Source organism: Oryza brachyantha, chromosome 3, assembly GCF_000231095.2.
Source record: "Oryza brachyantha chromosome 3, ObraRS2, whole genome shotgun sequence".
NCBI classification, from domain to species: domain Eukaryota; kingdom Viridiplantae; phylum Streptophyta; class Magnoliopsida; order Poales; family Poaceae; genus Oryza; species Oryza brachyantha.
The window spans coordinates 28,007,410-28,025,969 of NC_023165.2; the positions used below are offsets into that span (position 1 = coordinate 28,007,410).

Below are 18,560 nucleotides of genomic sequence, written 5' to 3' on the forward strand. Positions count from 1 at the left end.
AATTCACATGGGAATACACACAGTAAGAAAGAAAAATCAAAAAAAATAAAACATTAAAAATTCACAAGGGAATATGCAAAAAAAGAAAAAGAAAAATAAATAAGCTGCTCTGCCCGCAACGAAGAAACCTCGCTAACGAGGACAAATCAAGACTGGCCCCCATTGACTCCTTAGCTGCCCCTCCTCTCGCAGTCCTCCTCCCCTCGCCGTCGCCTTGCTCTCGCTCTCGCTCTCGCCTCTTGCTCTCGCCCCCGTCTCCTCTCCTCGGGCGAGCTCGCCCGCCGCCTGCGCCGCGCCGATCTTGGCCGCCGCTGCTTCCGCCGCATCCTCACCGGTGAGCACCCGACAGTCACGCAGCCACATCCTCTTTCTCATCGCTTTCTATCCACGCACTTCTTCTTTTTCTTTTTCTCTCTTCTGGAATTCGCATCATGAACCCTAGATAGGTGCTTCTCCAGATCTGGAAGCTTATTTGTTAATTTGCCTTAAGCTTAATACTAGTAGCAGTGTTTTTTGTTCCAAAAAAAGTTTGGGGTTCAACTGAACCCCCCATGTCCCGCGTTAGATCCGCCACTGGTACCTCGAGTAGAAATGGTAGAATGCTATGGATCATTGTAGCATATATGCGCATTTATCCCACTGTGCTTGTATTTTTTATGCAAATTAGCTTCTGATTCACTGGGGAAGTGGCTTTTGTTGAATTCGAGGATTTGTTTCAGTTTATACCTGTGCCCTCTTGAAGTGATCAACGCGTCTTCCTGATGTAGCTGTCCACACTAACTTTCAAGTACTTCCAAAAAAGTTTAATTTGGCTAATCCATGGGTTTCTTATGGTTTTTACCTATGTCAAGTATCGTGCTCAACACCTGTTCATGGTTTTACTTTTCTACCAGTGTTGTAATACTTTATACAAGTGTTGCTTGCTGAATATACTGTATCCTTGTAGTTGTTAAACCTACTTTCTAGAAGACTCAATCAGTATTCATGATATATTTTCCAATGTACTTTTGAATACTTTCTGGAAGTAGAATTGCTTGAACACGTAAGATTCTTCTCGTTTCCACCATGTCCAATGAAGTGAGGTCCTCTACTCGTGTTTATGATATACTTTTCTATAACTTTTTAAAAGTTAAATTTGTAAATACGATTCAATGTCTTTTCATGCACTATGTGTGCCATGATATGCTTCTATACCAACTTCCCAAGTTTTCCCTAAAAGTTGTTCTTTTATTTAAGCGTTTAGTGGGGTCGTGTGACACCACGGGATCCAAAGTGGATCCGTTTCGACGGGGATGGAATCTGGGAGTGAGTTCTACCCAGGCGAAGGTCTACAGATCGACCCCAAGTGGCTCATCGATCCAAAGCTTCTCTTTGTTGGGCCGCGGATCGGTGAAGGTGCACATGCAAAGGTCTACGAGGGGAAGTAAGTCTCATATTTTTGCACTGTCATCTATAATTTGCTGGTCTGCGTGAAAGTTTTGCTTCTAATTTGATTTTTGATTGGTGCCGGGATTGGCAGGTACAAAAACCAAAATGTTGCCATCAAGATTGTGCACAAGGGGGACACCCCTGAGGAGATGGTCAAAAGGGAGGGGAGGTTCTTGAGGGAGGTGACCATGCTGTCAAGGGTGCAGCACAAAAACCTTGTCAAGGTCTTCATCTTTCTTTGACTATTATCATTTCTTTGGTGGGACTGGCAGTGTTGGATGCTTTTGAATGTTGAAAATATGCTCGCTTGTTGTTCAGTTTATTGGTGCTTGCCTTCAGCCTGTCATGGTGGTGGTAACTGAGCTACTAGTAGGGGGCTCTTTGCGCAAGTACTTGGTTGGCCTTCGGCCTAGGAGCCTGGAACCTCGTGTAGCTGTTGGATTTGCATTGGATATTGCTCGAGCCATGGAATGTTTGCATGCACACGGGATCATCCATCGTGATCTTAAACCTGGTAAGGTTGCTAGTTTGAAACCTGGTTGCTTCATGGCCATTTACTTGGTGAAATTCTGCAAGCTGGGATGATAACCTTCATTCTGTTCATTACTCCTAACCACATGCACCCTGATGTCAGATAGTTGTAGGACTTTATATGTCTGTGTCCTTGGGTGTTAGAGGTGTGATCCATTCCCTGGCAGGCTGGCTCAATCAATTTCTAATAACAATTTGAACTTCACCTAAATATTTGCTAAGCAACCATTTTTTTTGAAAAAAATAATGCTACAGTAAACATTCTTGTGATTTACTCAACCAGCCAAATTCTCTTGAATATTCAAGACAATTAAAATGTTCTTTTCTGTAACATAGGATGAGAATTGAGATTATAGTCTACTCTTTTGCACTCAAATGCCTTTCATATGCGGTCTGATCTACCATGTAACCTAACGCAAATGTACATGCATTTCTCAAGGGCCAGAATGATATATTGTGCTCTTCTTTTTACATCCAGTCTTATTAAATTGGGGTTTTACTTTGCCATCAAATGGAATTATGGAAATGTTAGGAAGTTAATTAAAAAAAAGAGCAGTGTGAATGAGTTGTTCCTCCTTTTCCTGTGTCCTGTAGTGTTTGCTGTGATGTTATTATGGGTCAGTCTATTTATGGGAACTAGACCTGAATACCATAAACAGAACTAATTGTGGGTGTAATGGAACATAAGCACAGGAAAGCGGGTAATCTATGCTGTTTCCACATCAAAATAAATGTTTTTGTAGGTTTGTCCAATAAGGTAATCACCTCAATCAGCACATATAACGGGGATGAAGAACTTGATTTTATGAATCTGTCGTACCATCTTTGTCTTCATTCTTTACTATTGCATGGACTGGCCTGCTATGGTGGAGATTCAACTAGATATTCATGGTGCTGATAAGGAAATTTACTAATTATAGATTTTTTTCAATATAATCATGAAGCTTTCAAGGATTTGTTGGTTGGCCTTTCATAGAAGAGATCAAATTTAAGTCCATCTACTTCTATGTTTTCAATGAATTTGTAATTTGGAAGATTCCAAGTATGACTGACATCTGGTGCATTAGAAGGGAGCATCTTTAAATTTCAGGCAGAGTTCTGAACTTCTGATACCATCTTCGAAGGGTGGTTCCTTTGAAGAGGAATAATTAACTTTTTGCCACTCTTACGAGTGGTGATAACAGACTTGCCACTGGAAACAAAACCTTCAGCATGGGTGTACGTTGTACCTAGTTCATAACTGAACCAGCAACTAGAAAAGGACTACTATGATGTCCTCTTTCCAGAAATGCCAGGAAATATTAATGAGCTGAACAGACTGCCACTGTTAAGTAGCTGTCTGAAGATGTCCACTCTAGTGTAGATGATTCCTGTTCTTCTTTGGACAAATACTACTACTGGTTCTGCTTAGACCAGATATAGTCAACAAATCAATGCATACTACCTAATGTTCCAAAATATAAGTATTTCTAGGTTTAGCGTAGACTAAGGAGATGTTAAAAGATTCCCTTTTAGTCATTTCAGTGGTCAATTTCTGAATTTTGAATTGATTAGATTCCCTTTCTAAGCATCTGATTGGTTCTGGAATTATTGGAATGATTGAAATCACGGAAATCAGTGCATAAATGCTTATATTGTGATACAAAATTTGAATCCTCGAAATACTTATATTTTGGGATAGAGGAAGTAACTCTGTTTTCCAAAGAAAAGAAACATTACTATCTTTCTTGACTAGTATTAATTTATCTATTATTATATGTCGTGTTTTTCTGTATTTATCTTTTAGGAGCTCTTTTTTAAAAATTCAAACCAGAAATATCTGTACAAATAAGGTTGATCCTAAGGCTGAGCCATTGTTTTGTCTTTCTCTTCATACAGAGAACTTGCTGCTGACCGCTGACCAGAGAACAGTCAAGCTTGTTGACCTTGGTTTAGCAAGAGAAGAGACATTAACAGAGATGATGACCGCAGAGACAGGAACATACCGTTGGATGGCTCCAGAGGTTTCTGATACTGCTTTTCTTCTTCTTCTGTCAATGTTGACTTTTGCCATTATTTTGATAATCCTGAAATATTTCCACAGTTGTACAGCACAGTGACATTGAGGCATGGAGAAAAGAAGCATTACAATCATAAAGTAGATGTTTACAGCTTTGCAATTGTGTTATGGGAACTCCTTCATAACAGACTGCCCTTTGAGGGCATGTCTAATCTGCAAGCTGCTTATGCTGCTGCTTTCAAGGTAATTACTGACTAACGTGTGGAGGTTTGGATGGTTTATCAACGCTATTGCTTGAATTCCATATTTTTGACAACATTTGTCTCCAGTGTGTCATCTATTGAATGTACTACCTTGTAAGGTTATTATCCTAGTTTGACTTCACCACTGTGTTTCCCCCGGGGTGGGTTTCACCATAGTTTCTTGATTAATGCTTCATAGAGCTCTGACTTTCTTTTTACGATATGCATTTTTTCCCTTCATACGGTAGTATATTATATCTGGTATTTGACATGATGCAAGCCTCATTTTCTGCAGAACATTAGACCTAGTGCAGATAATTTGCCCGAGGAGCTGTCAGAAATCCTAACAGCCTGCTGGAAGGAAGAACCCAATGGAAGACCCAACTTCACCCAGATTGTGCAAATGCTTCTGCATTACCTCTCCACCCTTTCACCACTGGAGCCTCTGGCTCCACCTCGGACGTTCAGTTCAGAGAATGCAATCCTGCCTCCCGAATCTCCCGGGACGAGCTCGCTAATGGCTTCTCGAGGCGACCTCGGCGACACGCCCAAGGGCAAGATGGAAGACAAGCCAAGGGGGTTCTTTTTCTGCTTCAGCCAGTGCTATTAGCACAGAGATGCTGCAAGGATGCTCCCCTGGAGGTATGCAATGCAATTCTGCAAATATGAAGAGAACATTACCACCTGATGCACAGCGGCTCCGATGGCGGCCGGCCCGGTGAGTCCCGGCGCCCATAGCCAGCCTCCCCACCCCCATCATACCCAAAGAATGGCACAAGTTCTTGTAGAACTGTTGTTTCTGCTAGTCAGGCCCTCTTCTTCTGACATGTTTAACATACCAGCCGGCAGGATGAATCGAGTAAGCCTTTGACTCCTGCTACCAAGTCATCATCATGAAAATAGTTCTTCTCGTATATTTTCGGTGGACAAGTTATTCAATGTCTAAACTGCTCATCGTATAGTAATAATCCCCATTCATCAGTTTTCTCCTGTACTGGAAATCGTGGGGTGTTCCTTCTCTGTGGCTTCATTGTTCTTATTCTTTTCCTACTGTCACCGTCCCATAATAATTTCGTTTTTCCGTGTCCAACATTTGACCATTCGTTTTATTTTTATTTTTTCGTGTCCAACATTTAACCATTTCGTCTTATTTGAAAAATTTATATAAAAACTTAAAAAAATTAGTCACGCATAAAGTACTATTTATATTTTATCATATAGTAACAATAAAAATATTAATTACAAAAAAATTTAAATAAGACGAAGAGTCAAAATATTGTATAAAAAACTGAAAAATAAAGTTATTATGGGACGGAGTAGGCAGAAGCAAATAACCAAAACGCCCGTACATAACAACAGGCACAGCTACTTCAGTTGTACCTACATTGGTGAAGGCTATTTTAATTGCACCTACGATGCAAAGAGAAAATGTACACTTGCCATTCTAAAAAATTTAAGCATATCTAGGGTTTAAATTTTGAACTACAATATAAACATTCATAATTTGATTTAAATTTTCTTATCGTTTCAATTATTACAAGAAGGTGCTTGGGAAAGAATGTAAAACACTCACAATTCAAAAACTGATCATTGAAGTAACTAAAAGAAAAAAAATCTTTTGATCTAACCTTATAATTTATTAAATGACCAAATACTTGTATTTGGGAAAACAAAGTCTTTTGATCTTACCTTAGTACTCCTACTAAAGAACCAAATGCTTGTATTTTGCAATGGAGATAGTAGCAACCAGTAAAGCATGCACTCTAAGTCGTAGCTGTGTTTTTCTCGTTAATTAATCCTTCCCTTAATAATAAATGTAAGTGATTTTAACCTCCTTCATTTGAGCACAAATATAGGTGATTTTAAGACCCCGCTAAGAAAAAAATTGTACACGAAACATCAAACTCGATTGTCATTCAAACTTATTTCCAGTTAAATGTACCGACATCATCATCATTTTGCTTTTAGTAAGCACAAGTGAAGCCATTTATTGACAATAAAAGAATAATGTATGGGTAAGTATATATATTCTTAGCGATATAAAAATAAAGACCGGAAAGAGCAGGAGCAAGTACAATAAAATGCTATAGCCTATAAGCCAACTAAAATTATATGTGGAGAGAAAATGAAAAACAAGGAGGGTTAGCTCTTCTATAAGAGCAGCTCTTCTATAAGAGCTAGCTCTATATTGTTTCAAGACAAATATATTAGATGCATATATGAGAGAGAGAAAATAGAATAATAATAGTAGAGTCAATCATATAGATATCATATAAATAGTATATATAAGTTGGCTTTAATAAGAGCTTCGGTAATAGTTGACTCACTGTTAAACTTGTTCTAAGTACAAGCCTATGCAAATATAAGTGTTTAGGTATACTTTACTAAATTTTGTGTAAAATGATATAATCTTTTACATTTAAGAACGGTCAGATTCCTTCATGCGTAGGTCACCATTTATTGCTGGCAGAGCATCTTTATTTAACTAATTAACGCTTGTTTAGTTGACAACTAACTTTATCATATCAAACTTTACAAAAGTTGTATAGTTTTAATAGTCATTGTTATATTCCTGTCATAATTTTAACTTATCTAATTCTTGTTGGCATGATCTACATGTTATTCACGCTATTTTCCTTTTTAACTTTGTCTTAGTTTATCATTTTATTAGTATAAAACTGTGACCATCTTAATCAGCAATGTATGATAATGTTAACTTCTAACCAATCAGACTAACTACTGCCAGTGACCAACTCGGCAACCAACAAAGTACTACTACCAAGTAAACGCAGACAAGGAACGGTATAATGATAAGTTATTCAAAGGGGCGGGTAAGCAAATGTACTACCAATCTAAGATCAAGGTTAATAATATAGCTAACAAGCTGGTTATAAGACTCATTGTATTTTTTTATAGCCCACTCATATAGTGGTTAGCTCTTCATCTTTAATACAGGACCCACATGTCTCTCACAGAGTATATTGATTATTGGGCCTGAGCTGATTATAAGCTTATAGCCCGCTTCTCTTCTCTCTCCTCTCCTCACTCGTCCACATCAGTATTTAGCCAACTTATAGCCTGCTATTATACTTGCTCTAAGCTTTAGGGTTAACACTAATTAACTGACGTTTCTCCTGACTGAAAGAAAGCCCAATTGGTACTGGTAGACAGCAGCTCTCTACATTGAACTGAGAACCAGTCTCAGCTTTGTTGATATGATATGGAACTCTGGTGACTTTTTCCCTTTAGCAATTGGTCCTTGACAGGAGGGCGTTTCACCCTGCTATTGCTAGTACACGAATTTATTTCCTTTTCTTTCTGTCACATTTTTTCGTCTCTTTTTTTTGAAAAAACGAGCAGAAAGACTGCCAATTATATTCAATAAGAAGGAGTAAAAACCCTAGATGAGTTACGGAAAAGAGAAAAAAACCCGTGGCCGGAACACCTCACAGCACACGAGCAAACCACACGACTTAACCCCACTAACTGACGACAAAGACGGAGCCTAAGCGAGACCGAGTGTTTTAGATCGCCTAAGACGATATCAAGGTTCTGATGTTGTGATAGCCATGCCATCGTTGCCGAGCTTGCCGCCGAGCGATACAACAGCTCCGACTGCACGACTATCGTGTCATCATTGCCAAGGAAGTTGTCGAGGCTAACCAAACCCGCAACAGAGTCCCACGTTAGACCTCAGCCCAAACTACTAAGCACCAAGACCTAGACCCAGCGAGCACCACCACCCTTGAAGGAAACCGTAACGCGTTATCTTTGCCAAGCTTCGCCGCACCCCGCTCAGCGAGACAACTCCGACTTCACAAAACAACATCAAAACAAGAGAGATGGTTGATCACTAGAGGTAGGGAGGGGCTATGGCAGTGGGGGCCTCGCCAGACCACCTAGACTACCCGAACGATGCGAGAGAGGCAGAAGACCAACGGTGCAGGGCAAGCTTCTCCAAAATGGTGGCCCCAAGAGGGATGCGACGCTTGACGCCGCCACCGCTTGTCCAAAACGAACTAGGTTTTCACCTGGAGAAAAGACTGGGGAAGGACGCTAGAAACAACGCCTCCAACAAGGAGAACGACGCCAATGGCGTCGTCATCGTCTAATCGGTTAAGACCGACTATGGCTTTCGCCAGCGAGTTCCACCCAGCCTTGCAGCACCCGCACGCCCCCAACCAATGCCACCAACCCACGACGACCCGACAACCCGCGGTCCACACCACCGCCGACGATGCCAAGCCGCCGCAAAAGTCGTGATGGAGTAGTGCTACCCAGATCTGGGCGGAGAAGCCAGATCTAAGCGGAGCAGAGCCGGCAGATCTCGCCCCCGCGCACCTTCGCCCTGCAGCTGCCGGCGAGCTCGACCTTCCCCGCGCGCCTCCGTCCACGTGCCGCCCAGCTCGGCCCCGCGCACCTCCGCCCGCTGCCGCTGCGCGTCTTCGTCCGTTGCCGGCGCGCGCCTCCGGCTGACCCCGCCGTCTTGCAGCCGCCGGCAAGTGCGGCCTCTCCTCGCGCGCCTCCGGCCTCCGCTGCTGCGCTCCTCTATTCGCTGTCGGCGCACCGCCTCCGGCCGCCGTCGCCGTCGCCGCGCGGCCGCGTGCCTCCACCAGCGGCCCCGGTTCCCCTCTCCTAGGTGCCTGGGAAGCGACAAGAGAGTCCCTCGCCGTCATTGCGGCCAGCCGGCTTGCCAGTGGCCACTCGGGCAATGGCGAGGCAAGGGGAGAGAGGATGGGGGAAGGCGTCGGCGGGAGTGGTCGTCTGTCACGCCCAGAAATTCCTCATACGAATTTCTGAACTTAATTGTGTATTAAATCCTTGTCTAGGACCAGCCAGGGTACACAAAAAGACAATGTTGATTACATAACCATCGTTCTTAGAAACAACTGAAAATAATACTTATTCTAGCGGAAATGCAGCGAAAAGAAAAAAAAGTAGACTAGCTCCAGCGGGTACGGCTCCAGTCCACAGGCAAAGCTTCGACGGTACATCAGCTCACTCCTGAGAGCCACCTCCGTCGGACTCGACTTCCAGCTCTGGGGGGAAAGTTAAGCAAGGCTGAGTACAAACCACCGTACTCAACAAGTGACACGGAAAAGAGGGTAATAAATGATACATAGGGATCATCAAGGACAGGCTAGGGTTAGTTGCAATAGAGCAGCAGTTAAACAAATAACAGAGATTAAAAAGAATAAAGATAATTGAATATAGTAAAGGATAAGTAAACAACTGTTGTAAAATACCACAACACTGTCCAACGTTACACCACGTTGCAACAGGCCCAACCACTACTCAACGTTACACCACGTTGCAGTAGTCCCGGGTGAAAAACCAGTTTACTCAAGTTATTAAAGGTTCACTAATCACAGTGAAGCTGGGAGCTCGCCCGTAACCGTGGGCACGGCTATTCGAATAGATTATACTCTGATCAGAGGTGCACTACTATACCCACAAGACACGGCTCCACTACACTTGAACGTGCGCCGACGTACCACCACGGTATACCGGAAAGGAGACCGTGATAGGACCCGCCACATAACCCTCCCTATTTAATCGCACCACACTTCAGGTTTCACCCCTCCTTTACACCAAGTCGGGCAGTCCCCTCTTGTGCCTTGGTAGATCCGAAAGCAGCAGAGGCTTTCGTTACACCACGATTGCCCGTCCATACTCCATCACGCCTACCTTTGCCTCGGTACATCAAATAGTTCGAAGTCATGCTCCAAATCCCACCTTACCCATTTCGGCATGTGGTTAGCACTTAATTACTTCCAGGGTTTCCCGTGAACCGGTCCTTAATTGCCATGGGTACGACTCTCGAAACCATGCACCCACAGCCCACCATTATCAATATTTTAGTTGACATTAGCCCGAACCGGGTAATGAATCAATATCTCAGCTATTCAGAACTAAGCATGATTAAATGTGATCCCATGAGCTACTTGTTCTAAGCATGACTAAGCATTAACCTAGACCTAACTCTAATCAAATTACCCCTGGTCCATCAATGAATAAAGTTGGATAATCAACGGCATAATAATAAGGTTTACCCAAAGAAAATAAATACAGTAAATACTTTAATTAAAACAATGCATATTTGAATAAAGAAAGCGGGGAATTTGCAATAATGGGTTTAATATGATCAAAGATGAGTGCCACTTGCCTTGCTCTGGCCCCTGGGGAACTTCGGCGACGATCTTGAAGTAAACCGGCTCTGCGGCGGGGTCCGAATCTAAGCGACAAAGCACAAAAATAAATAAAACAGGCACAAACTCTACTGAAATAGTAAAAGAAAGTATTTTTAATGGATTCTTGACAATTTTATGAATTTAATGAAATTTGAGTGGACCTAAACGAAGACTAGATGAATTACTTATGAATTTTAGAAGTTTTCTGGGTTTTTTAACTAAACAGAAAAGTCCTAAATCAATTATTGCGCAATTAATGGGGCTGCTGACGTCAGCGAGGAGAGAGGAAGCGCTGACAGGTGGGGGCCACTTGTCGGTGGGAGAGAGGGGAGGATGAGAGACCGACTAGTGGGTCCCACGGGAGGAGAGAGGGAGGAGGGCGCGGCGGCGGTTGACGGGTGGGACCCGTCGGTCGGCGAGAGGGGAAACAGAGAGGGGAGCGGGGGAGCGGCTCGGGCGGATGGCGACAGCCGGCGGCGGCGACAGCGGCGGCGCACGGCGACGGTGACGACGACGCGACGGCGACGACCGACGTCCGGCGACGGCGCGCGGCGCACGACCGAGACGGCGGCGCACGCGACGCAGCCGGGCAAAGCGGCGGCGATGGACTGGCGCGGCGACGACGACCGGGCGACGAGCGCGGACGCTGACGGGCGCGGGTGGCGGCGGCTTGACGACGGCGTCGCGAAGGCGACGACGATAGCAGCGGGCGGCGGCGACGACGAGCTCCGCACGCGTCGGGCGACGGCGTGCGGCTCGGTGGCGGTCGGCCGAGAAGGAAAAGAGGGAGGGGAGGAGGAAGGAGACGCTCACCGACGGCGGCGACCGTGCGGGTGAGTTGGCGAGATCGAGGCGGAGGTGGTGACGCAGACGAGCGGCGGCTGGCGACGCGCGGTGACGAAATCGGCAGACGGCGGCGAGGCGACGAGGCGCGGCGGTGGAGAGGATGAAGGGGCGGCGAAGGGCGCGGGGTGTCCACCGGCGGCGACGGGAGCCGGAGGAGGGTTGGCGACGCCGAGGCGGAGGCGATGGCATGGCTGGACGGCGACGACGGGCGGCCGACAGCGAGATCGAACGGCGGCGGCGAACGGCGAGGCACAGCGGCGGCTTGGGCGGAGAGGAAAAAGTGGGCGACGGCGCGGCGGCGGTGGGGATTTATAGGGTGGCGGCGCCGGCTAGGGCGGGGCGGAGGTTGGAGACCGAGTCGGGCGCGGCGAGGACTCGGCGGCGGCGGTTGCGGCGGCGGCGCGGACTCGGACTCGGCGCGGGCGCGCGAGCTGGCGAGGGCTCGGTCACTGACAGGTGGGCCCCACCTGTCAGTGGCGCGAGGGAGGAGGGAGGCGACGCGGACTCCGCGGACGCGGCGGTGGAGAGCGAGCTGGGCCGAGCGGCGGCCCGGGCGGAGGGAGGAGCGTGCGCGCGGGAGAAGGCCGGTCGGCTCGGCTGGGCCGTCCTGGAGGGAGTGGTGGGGCGGCTCGGCTGGGCTGGCCCGGGAAGGAGGAGAGAAAAGGAAGGGAGGAAAATTGGACTTCGGCCCAATTTGAGAAGGAAGGGAAAAAGAAAGAAAAAGGAGAGAAAAAGGAAAACCCCACTTTTGCCGAGTTTTAAATTAATTTGTTTGGCCAAATTTTATACTTCTGCAATTTGAATTTTAATCCAGTTAATCGATTTGGGAGCCTCGATTTAATTAAATTAGGTTCTTTTAGAGAGATTTTTCCTGAGTTAATTAAGCCAATTGTTATTTACGATTTTAGGCTTAGGATAAAACTCCGGGTATGACATCGTCGCCCTAGGGTTCGGGCGACGAGGCGACCGAGGTCTATTTAGGAGTGGTGGAAGTACATTTTTTCGTCTCTGCCTAGGTTATAAGCTCGAGTGCGAATTTTTGACTTTAAATTTGGAGTATATTTCATCGTAGTTTATTTTTAGCCTTTACCTTTTAGATCGCTAAGAATATTTATATAAAAAATTATTCACAAATTATTTTTAATTTATTAATATACCGTTTTATTTTTATTAGATAAGCCAAACAATCAAACCCTTATCTCCCGGTCTCCTTTCTCTTTTGTTTTTTTCTCCTTTTTAGTTCTTTTTGCAGACGACTTGTGGTTGATTAAAATGTACGAAATGACCATGAGCATGTGTCCTTATATAATGACTATCATCCCAATCTTTTCGCCTCTCCTCGTGCTTATAAGTCAAAACTTAATGTTAAAGTTGATTTCTGGTTTTTTTTTCACCAAAGTTTTTTTACTTAACTTCTAAATCACTAAAATACGTATATAAAATTTTTATTTAACATTATTTTTCATTAGTAAATATGTCGTTTGATTTTTTCATAAAAAACCAAACAATCACCTTAGTAACATGCCACTGCTTTTTTTTTTACGAAACACTATTTAACACTGAACTTCTTGTTTGTATGCACGTTAAAATTCACTCAAATTTGTATTATGTATTTGATGTGTTCTTTAATTCTCTGTCGGTTTGCACCCTCTTTTTGCGCTAGATTAAGTGCACAATGCCACGTGGCGCAGAGGGTCGAAGCAGTAGGTGTGAGGGGTCGACACATCGAGGATGGCTAGTTTTCCAGTCTGAGAGTCTGAGGCCTCGTTTAGTTTCTAAATTTTTTTTTTCAAAAACATCCCATCAAATTTTTGAACACCTAAATAAAGCATTAAATATAGCTAAACTAAAAAAATAATTGCACAGTTACGAAAGAAATCTTGAGACGAATCTTTTGAGCCTAATTAGCTCATGATTAGCCATAAGTGTTACAGTAACCAATATGTGTTAATGACAGATTAATTAGGCTTAAAAGATTCGTCTCGCGGTTTCTAGGCTAGCCGTAAAATTCGTTTTTTCATCCGTATCCGAAAACCCCTTCCGACATCCAGCCAAATATTTAACGTGACACTTCTCCTAAAAATTTTCTCAATCTAAACACCACCTGAATACCAGAATACCATGAATACAATAGACGAAATACTCGGTGACATTGTCATTGTCAGTAAAATAGCATTAGCCTGCGTGTCAGGCTTAATATTTTTCTTGACCTAAACATAAAGCTTCTTTACACGTAGTAGTCCATATTTTTAAATTGTTTTATCTTGTCACAGCAAAACTAGTTTAAAACCACTAGTTTGGACAAATAAGTACCCTGGAGGCCTGGATACTCGTTACATCTCGAAATATGAATTCATATATTAATATATATTATTCTCATCGTTATAATGCCATTCACTTTCTAAACCCTTAATATATTTGTCCCCTTAACCTTTTTAAATCAAAATATATTAATCTACTACTAACTCCATCAAAAAAATATTTTTCAGTTTATGCATAGTGTTTTGACTCTTCGTCTTATTTATTTTTTTTATGATTAATACCTTATGTGTGACTAATTTTTTTAAGTTTCTTTATATATTTTTCAAATAAAACAAATAATCAAACATTGGACATAGAAATCGAAAAATAAATATATTATGATAAAACTATAATGCAATGATTGTTTGAAAATAAAATCTTTGTTGAATATAGACAACATGAGTCAGTGGATGAATTTTTGAAGTTCGCCTGCACTCCCGAGGCAACGACTTTTTGTAAAAACAATTTTAACCGAGGTTCAAATGTGTAAATTACTCGCTAAACCAGCCCCTACTTGGGAGTTGTCAGCTGTCTCACTGACTTTCCGTGTATTTTCTCTCCTGCACTGCACTGCACAGCTTGGGATTATCCCCTTTCCCCTCCACCGCCACCGCCACCGCGCCTCTCGCCTGCGCTCGCTTTGCTGCGGGCACCGCCGACCCAATCATGGGCTGAAATCGAAGCCCCGCGCGACAAGGTTCCGAAGAATTCCTCGCCTCCCCCCCCCCCCCCCATCATCTCCATGAATCCGCCACCTCAGTTTTCTCCCCCTTCCCCTCCATTATTCTTCCTTCCCGCGAAGTCGGTATGCGTGAAGTGGTAGATCTTGGCTTCTTGCGTGCTCAGAGCTGGGGTTTTGTGTGTTGGATCGAGAGTCGGTGAAACCGACCTCACGCGCTTTGCTTTGCTTTGATTTGCTTGGCTTGTGTGATTCTTGGGCTAGGTTTCTTGCTCATGACTGGAGGCATATCTGCTTTACTTGCAGTTGCAGATGCTCGTGTAGAAAGTCCCCAGGAAAAATCCCGCCTTTCTTGCTAGTTTAGTAGTATTTGATTGTACTAGGAAAAAAAAATCCTGCCTTTCTTGCTAGTTCAGTATTTGAATACACTAGTATTTGGCTTACCTTTCATTGTTAGATCTTGTCCTGTTTGTGTTTGTTGGTGGATACAATATTAAGTTCAGATGCTCATGCGTAAAGTTGTTTCAGGGTGCCAAGGATCGCTTCATTGTGCTGCTGAAGGAAGACATCTTGTTGACCTGATAGTTTCTGTAGATATTTTTTGGAATGCTATAAATATCAAGCTGTGAGTTCGGACTACAAGATACAACACATAGTGGGAGAAGAAAGCGTTAGCTGAGTTACAAGATGGAACAAGTTCAGGGAGAAAGGTACTGGTGCCACCACTGCGCGGAAGAGATCGAACCTGTGCTGCCTGATATGAAGTGCCCTAGTTGTCATGACGGGTTTGTGGAAGATATGGCGTCTGCAGGCTTTGAGCCGGCGACCAACTTGAGGTCTGATCATCTGTCCCTCTGGGCACCAGTGCTGCTTGGGATGATGGGAGGCTCGTCTCGGCGATCAAGGCTCCGAAGGGAGATCATGGAGGATGATGACGACGATGACGATGATGAAGATGATTCAGACCATGAGCTTGAAGACTTGTTTAGGAGGCGAAGGAGGGGCTCATCCCTTGTTAGGCTCCTCCAGACCCTCCGGGATGACTTAAGGGGCTTGGATGACACTGTCAGGGATAGGGAGAGAGACAGGGAGAGAGAAAGAAGGGAGATCCTAAGGGAGAGGATGAGAGAGAGGGAGAGAGAACGGAGAAGAGAAAGGACAGAAAGCTTAATACTGATCAACTCCAACAATGAGGCCATTATTCTCCAAGGAACATTTGGACCTGATGACAACCAAGAGGACTCCAGCAATACAAGTTCTGGTGTTTCACTTGGCGACTACTTTCTTGGTCCTGGATTAGATGTCCTCTTGCAGCGTTTGGCAGAGAGCGATCTAAACCGTTCTGGCACACCACCTGCCAAGAAGGAAGCTGTAGCAGCATTGCCCACTGTGAACATCCAGGAAGTATTAGGCTGCTCTGTTTGTCTTGAGGATTTTGAAATGGGGACAGAAGCGAAGGAGATGCCTTGTCAACATAAGTTTCACTCCCAGTGCATACTTCCATGGCTGGAGCTCCACAGTTCTTGCCCAATCTGCAGGTTTCAGTTGCCTTCTGAGGAATCCAAAAACCCATGTGAATCAGCTAGTGGAATTGTGTCAGTGAACGATGATGGAGATGATGCTGGTACAAGTAATAGTGATGTAGATAGTACTAACCACTCTGGTAGTCCTATATTCTCTGCTTTGAGTGCGCTTTTCTCAAATCAGTCGTCCTCATCCTCATCTGATGATAATGCTCCACACTCTTATGAGAACTGAAGGTAATTATACTACCGTGACCGCATTGATTGGAGCAATGGTGAGAACCATATTTTTTTGGTTAATGCTTGATATCTCCCTCAGCAGTTGCATTATCTATATTGCAGCCAGCGCTGGGCTTGGGCTTGCAATTTGTCCATGGAGTTCTGAAATGGGATTCCAAGAGGCTGGCATCTTTATATCATGTGGTTTCTGTACATATTTTAAAGTTGAATCCTCTAGACAAGCTATCCGGTTTCCTTTATGAGACTCGTGTGGTTTGTAACCAGTGTGGTGCATGTTATGTCTAATTATGTAAAATAAAAGTTAGCCTCAAGCTTACCTTCTCTCAAGAACTTAGTCGGGGCTGGAGAACTGCTGATCTGGTTAGCAGTTTGACCAAAGCAAGGCTACTACTTTGTCGCTAAAAGAACCCTGTTAGAACAAAGCTGCAGAATATTTACAATGCGAAACAACTTTTACTGCTGCAGGCATATTGAATTTTGGAGTTGCTGGGTGATCACATCTACATTTATCCACATATGTGGCATTGTGTACCTCTGTTTTTCACCCTCATTTCTTATGTTTTATCCACAGGGATTTCTCGAACATGAGCTTATTTATGTTTTTTTGATTGAGGTTGGCAGGGAAGGAACTCGAATATTTGCTATTCTGGGTGATGCTGCATCAGTTTGAGGCCTGATGTCATATCCTAGCTGCTTCGATTCTGTATGTGCATCTAGATCTTGGCAGTTCTTGATTTGCATGTTGCAAGTGTGAGTTGCAGGAGGGAGCTTCGAGCATAGAATTGTTTTTGCTGAAATGGTTTATTTGTCTAAGATTTGCCAGGCACTTGGTGGAAGGCTGGGTCAAATGGTTGCTTCCACATAATGTCATGTGCGTGTGAAATCAAACGTTGCTGTGAAATTCATGTAGATTTAGTTCGTGTTTACTCATTTGGCTGCTCTCTGTTACTGGTTGCCCTCCTGGTCGAGCATGTGTTCTGAGCTGAAATGAGATATCACAGTAGATTTCGTTTAGAGCATACTCGTTTCTTCTAGTCCTCCACGAGATAATTTTTGGATTCAGATTTACAAGTTATTTGCGAACCGAAACTCTCAATCCTGTCGTTTACAATTTTCCAACAAGGTACAAGGTCGACCGTTTTCTTCAAAGTATTTAGCCACACCCATCTTTTGTCATTTGCTTATGCTTATATGTTAAAATTTAATTTTTTTCAACCTTAAATTTGGAGTTGATTTTAAGGCTTTTTTACTGAAGTTTATTTTTCAGCATTAACTTTTAGATCGATAAGAATACATATATAAAAATTTTATTCATAATTTCTTTTCGTTTGCAAATATAACGGTGCCTTTTTCCATAGAAACAAAAAAAAATCATCCAGCATCTTTCTGTTATTTCCTAGCATTCCCCGTTGTTCTGATTTCTGAACAATGCTGGTTATTATTTCTGTGCTTGGTGGTAATGAGTAGCAGGCTTCACCCAAGTTACCTGAGATGCAATTCTGGAATCATCTCACATCCACGCTAGCTAAATTTCCTGAAGGTTTCAGTGGAAAGACAGCAATTTGTAGCGACGTATCTGTAGTGCAAGATGGTCCAGGCTGCAATTCTGCATCAAAGTTGAGTCGTTTTCTAATCGAATGAACCGTTGCATCACCCCGGGTCTTGTGAAGACCTCGAAGGTCAAGCTGGAACGCACATGATTGAGCCGTTGACGCACGCGTTGCTGATCCGTCTTGTAGTCTATCTCTGTATGCCAACGGCTTTGCTCGGAATTATTTCCACGTGAGGACTTTTATTTCGACCTCCTTTTATCACATGAAGAATACAAATTATCTGGCACTGTGTGAAGAAAAATTGTGTGAGATGAGATTGCCTGTCCTCGGTTACAGTACTACTAGTTCTTAATGAGCTGCTAGTTCAAGTCTATCTGAACTCAAAACAGCAGTAATGTTTGACGTCAAGGTTCAGTAAATTGCCTGCAACTCCGATCCCTAACGGTTGAGCATATACTAGCTTGACACCGAAAAATACAGGTAACAGCTCCCTGAGCAAAGCATCTGACTACTTCATTACATAGTCTATTATCCATATGCAGATTAGGGATCGTTGTTTAGTGTTAAAAGAAGGCAACTCACCAGGGGTGAATTGTTTGGCTTTTTCATAGAAAAGACAAACATCATATTTATGAATAGAAAATAATTTATAAATAAAACTTTTATACATGTATTCTTAGCGATCTAAAAATAAATGTTAGAAAATAAACTATGATGAAAAAACTCTAAAATTAACTTCAAATTTAAAGTTAAAATTTAAATTTGGTTATAAACAAAAACGAAAAGATAAGGATAACGATGTCCTTGAATATATTACTTGGTTAATTAACTCTAGAAATTTCATGGGAGTTTCTTGCTAGCGGATAATGATAAGGACATGCACACTTGCAAGAGCATGGATTCGAACCTGCTAAGGTTAATGTTCTGTACACTTGTAGTACAAATTAATTAATTGTAATGCACTTATTGAGCCAATAATTAGGGTGAAAATCAAAAGAAAGCATCCTTGGGTGCACCCTGTTTGGGT

General features: G+C 43.3%; 2 protein-coding genes across 7 annotated transcripts; both read left to right on the forward strand.

Moving 5' to 3' along the window:
- Positions 1–208: 208 nt before the first annotated feature.
- LOC102704229 (serine/threonine-protein kinase STY13-like) lies at positions 209–5,282 on the forward strand. Of its 2 annotated transcripts, none has more exons than XM_006650721.3 (7): positions 209–334; positions 1,237–1,423; positions 1,520–1,652; positions 1,747–1,942; positions 3,838–3,962; positions 4,043–4,201; positions 4,496–5,282. In XM_006650721.3, exons 2-7 carry the CDS (start codon positions 1,293–1,295, stop codon positions 4,808–4,810), a joined length of 1,059 nt encoding a protein of 352 aa, XP_006650784.1. In that variant the 5' UTR covers positions 209–334; positions 1,237–1,292; the 3' UTR covers positions 4,811–5,282. The 2 variants fall into 2 exon arrangements, with proteins under 2 accessions (XP_006650784.1, XP_015690303.1); XM_015834817.2 differs by having other exon boundaries at positions 1,244–1,423.
- An 8,828-nt stretch (positions 5,283–14,110) lies between these two features.
- Positions 14,111–16,955, forward strand: LOC102704502 (E3 ubiquitin-protein ligase SIRP1-like). Of its 5 annotated transcripts, none has more exons than XR_001549958.2 (3): positions 14,111–14,235; positions 14,746–16,508; positions 16,602–16,955. XR_001549958.2 is itself a non-coding variant. In XM_015835635.2 (3 exons), the coding sequence occupies exon 2, from the start codon at positions 14,905–14,907 to the stop codon at positions 15,973–15,975; it is 1,071 nt and encodes a 356-aa protein (XP_015691121.1). In that variant the 5' UTR covers positions 14,111–14,235; positions 14,746–14,904; the 3' UTR covers positions 15,976–15,977; positions 16,063–16,955. The 5 variants fall into 5 exon arrangements, 2 of the variants coding, with proteins under 2 accessions (XP_015691121.1, XP_006650785.1); XR_001549956.2 differs by having other exon boundaries at positions 14,746–16,683; positions 16,795–16,954; XR_001549957.2 differs by having other exon boundaries at positions 14,746–16,683; positions 16,804–16,954.
- Positions 16,956–18,560: the final 1,605 nt, after the last annotated feature.

Coding starts and splice junctions, on each gene's coding strand:
- LOC102704229 (XM_006650721.3), top strand. CDS start 1,293: ATGGAATCTGGGAGTGAGTTCTACCCAGGCGAAGGTCTACAGATCGAC. Junction 1,424..1,519: donor GCAAAGGTCTACGAGGGGAA/GTAAGTCTCATA, acceptor CGGGATTGGCAG/GTACAAAAACCAAAATGTTG. Junction 3,963..4,042: donor ACCGTTGGATGGCTCCAGAG/GTTTCTGATACT, acceptor ATATTTCCACAG/TTGTACAGCACAGTGACATT.
- LOC102704502 (XM_015835635.2), top strand. CDS start 14,905: ATGGAACAAGTTCAGGGAGAAAGGTACTGGTGCCACCACTGCGCGGAA.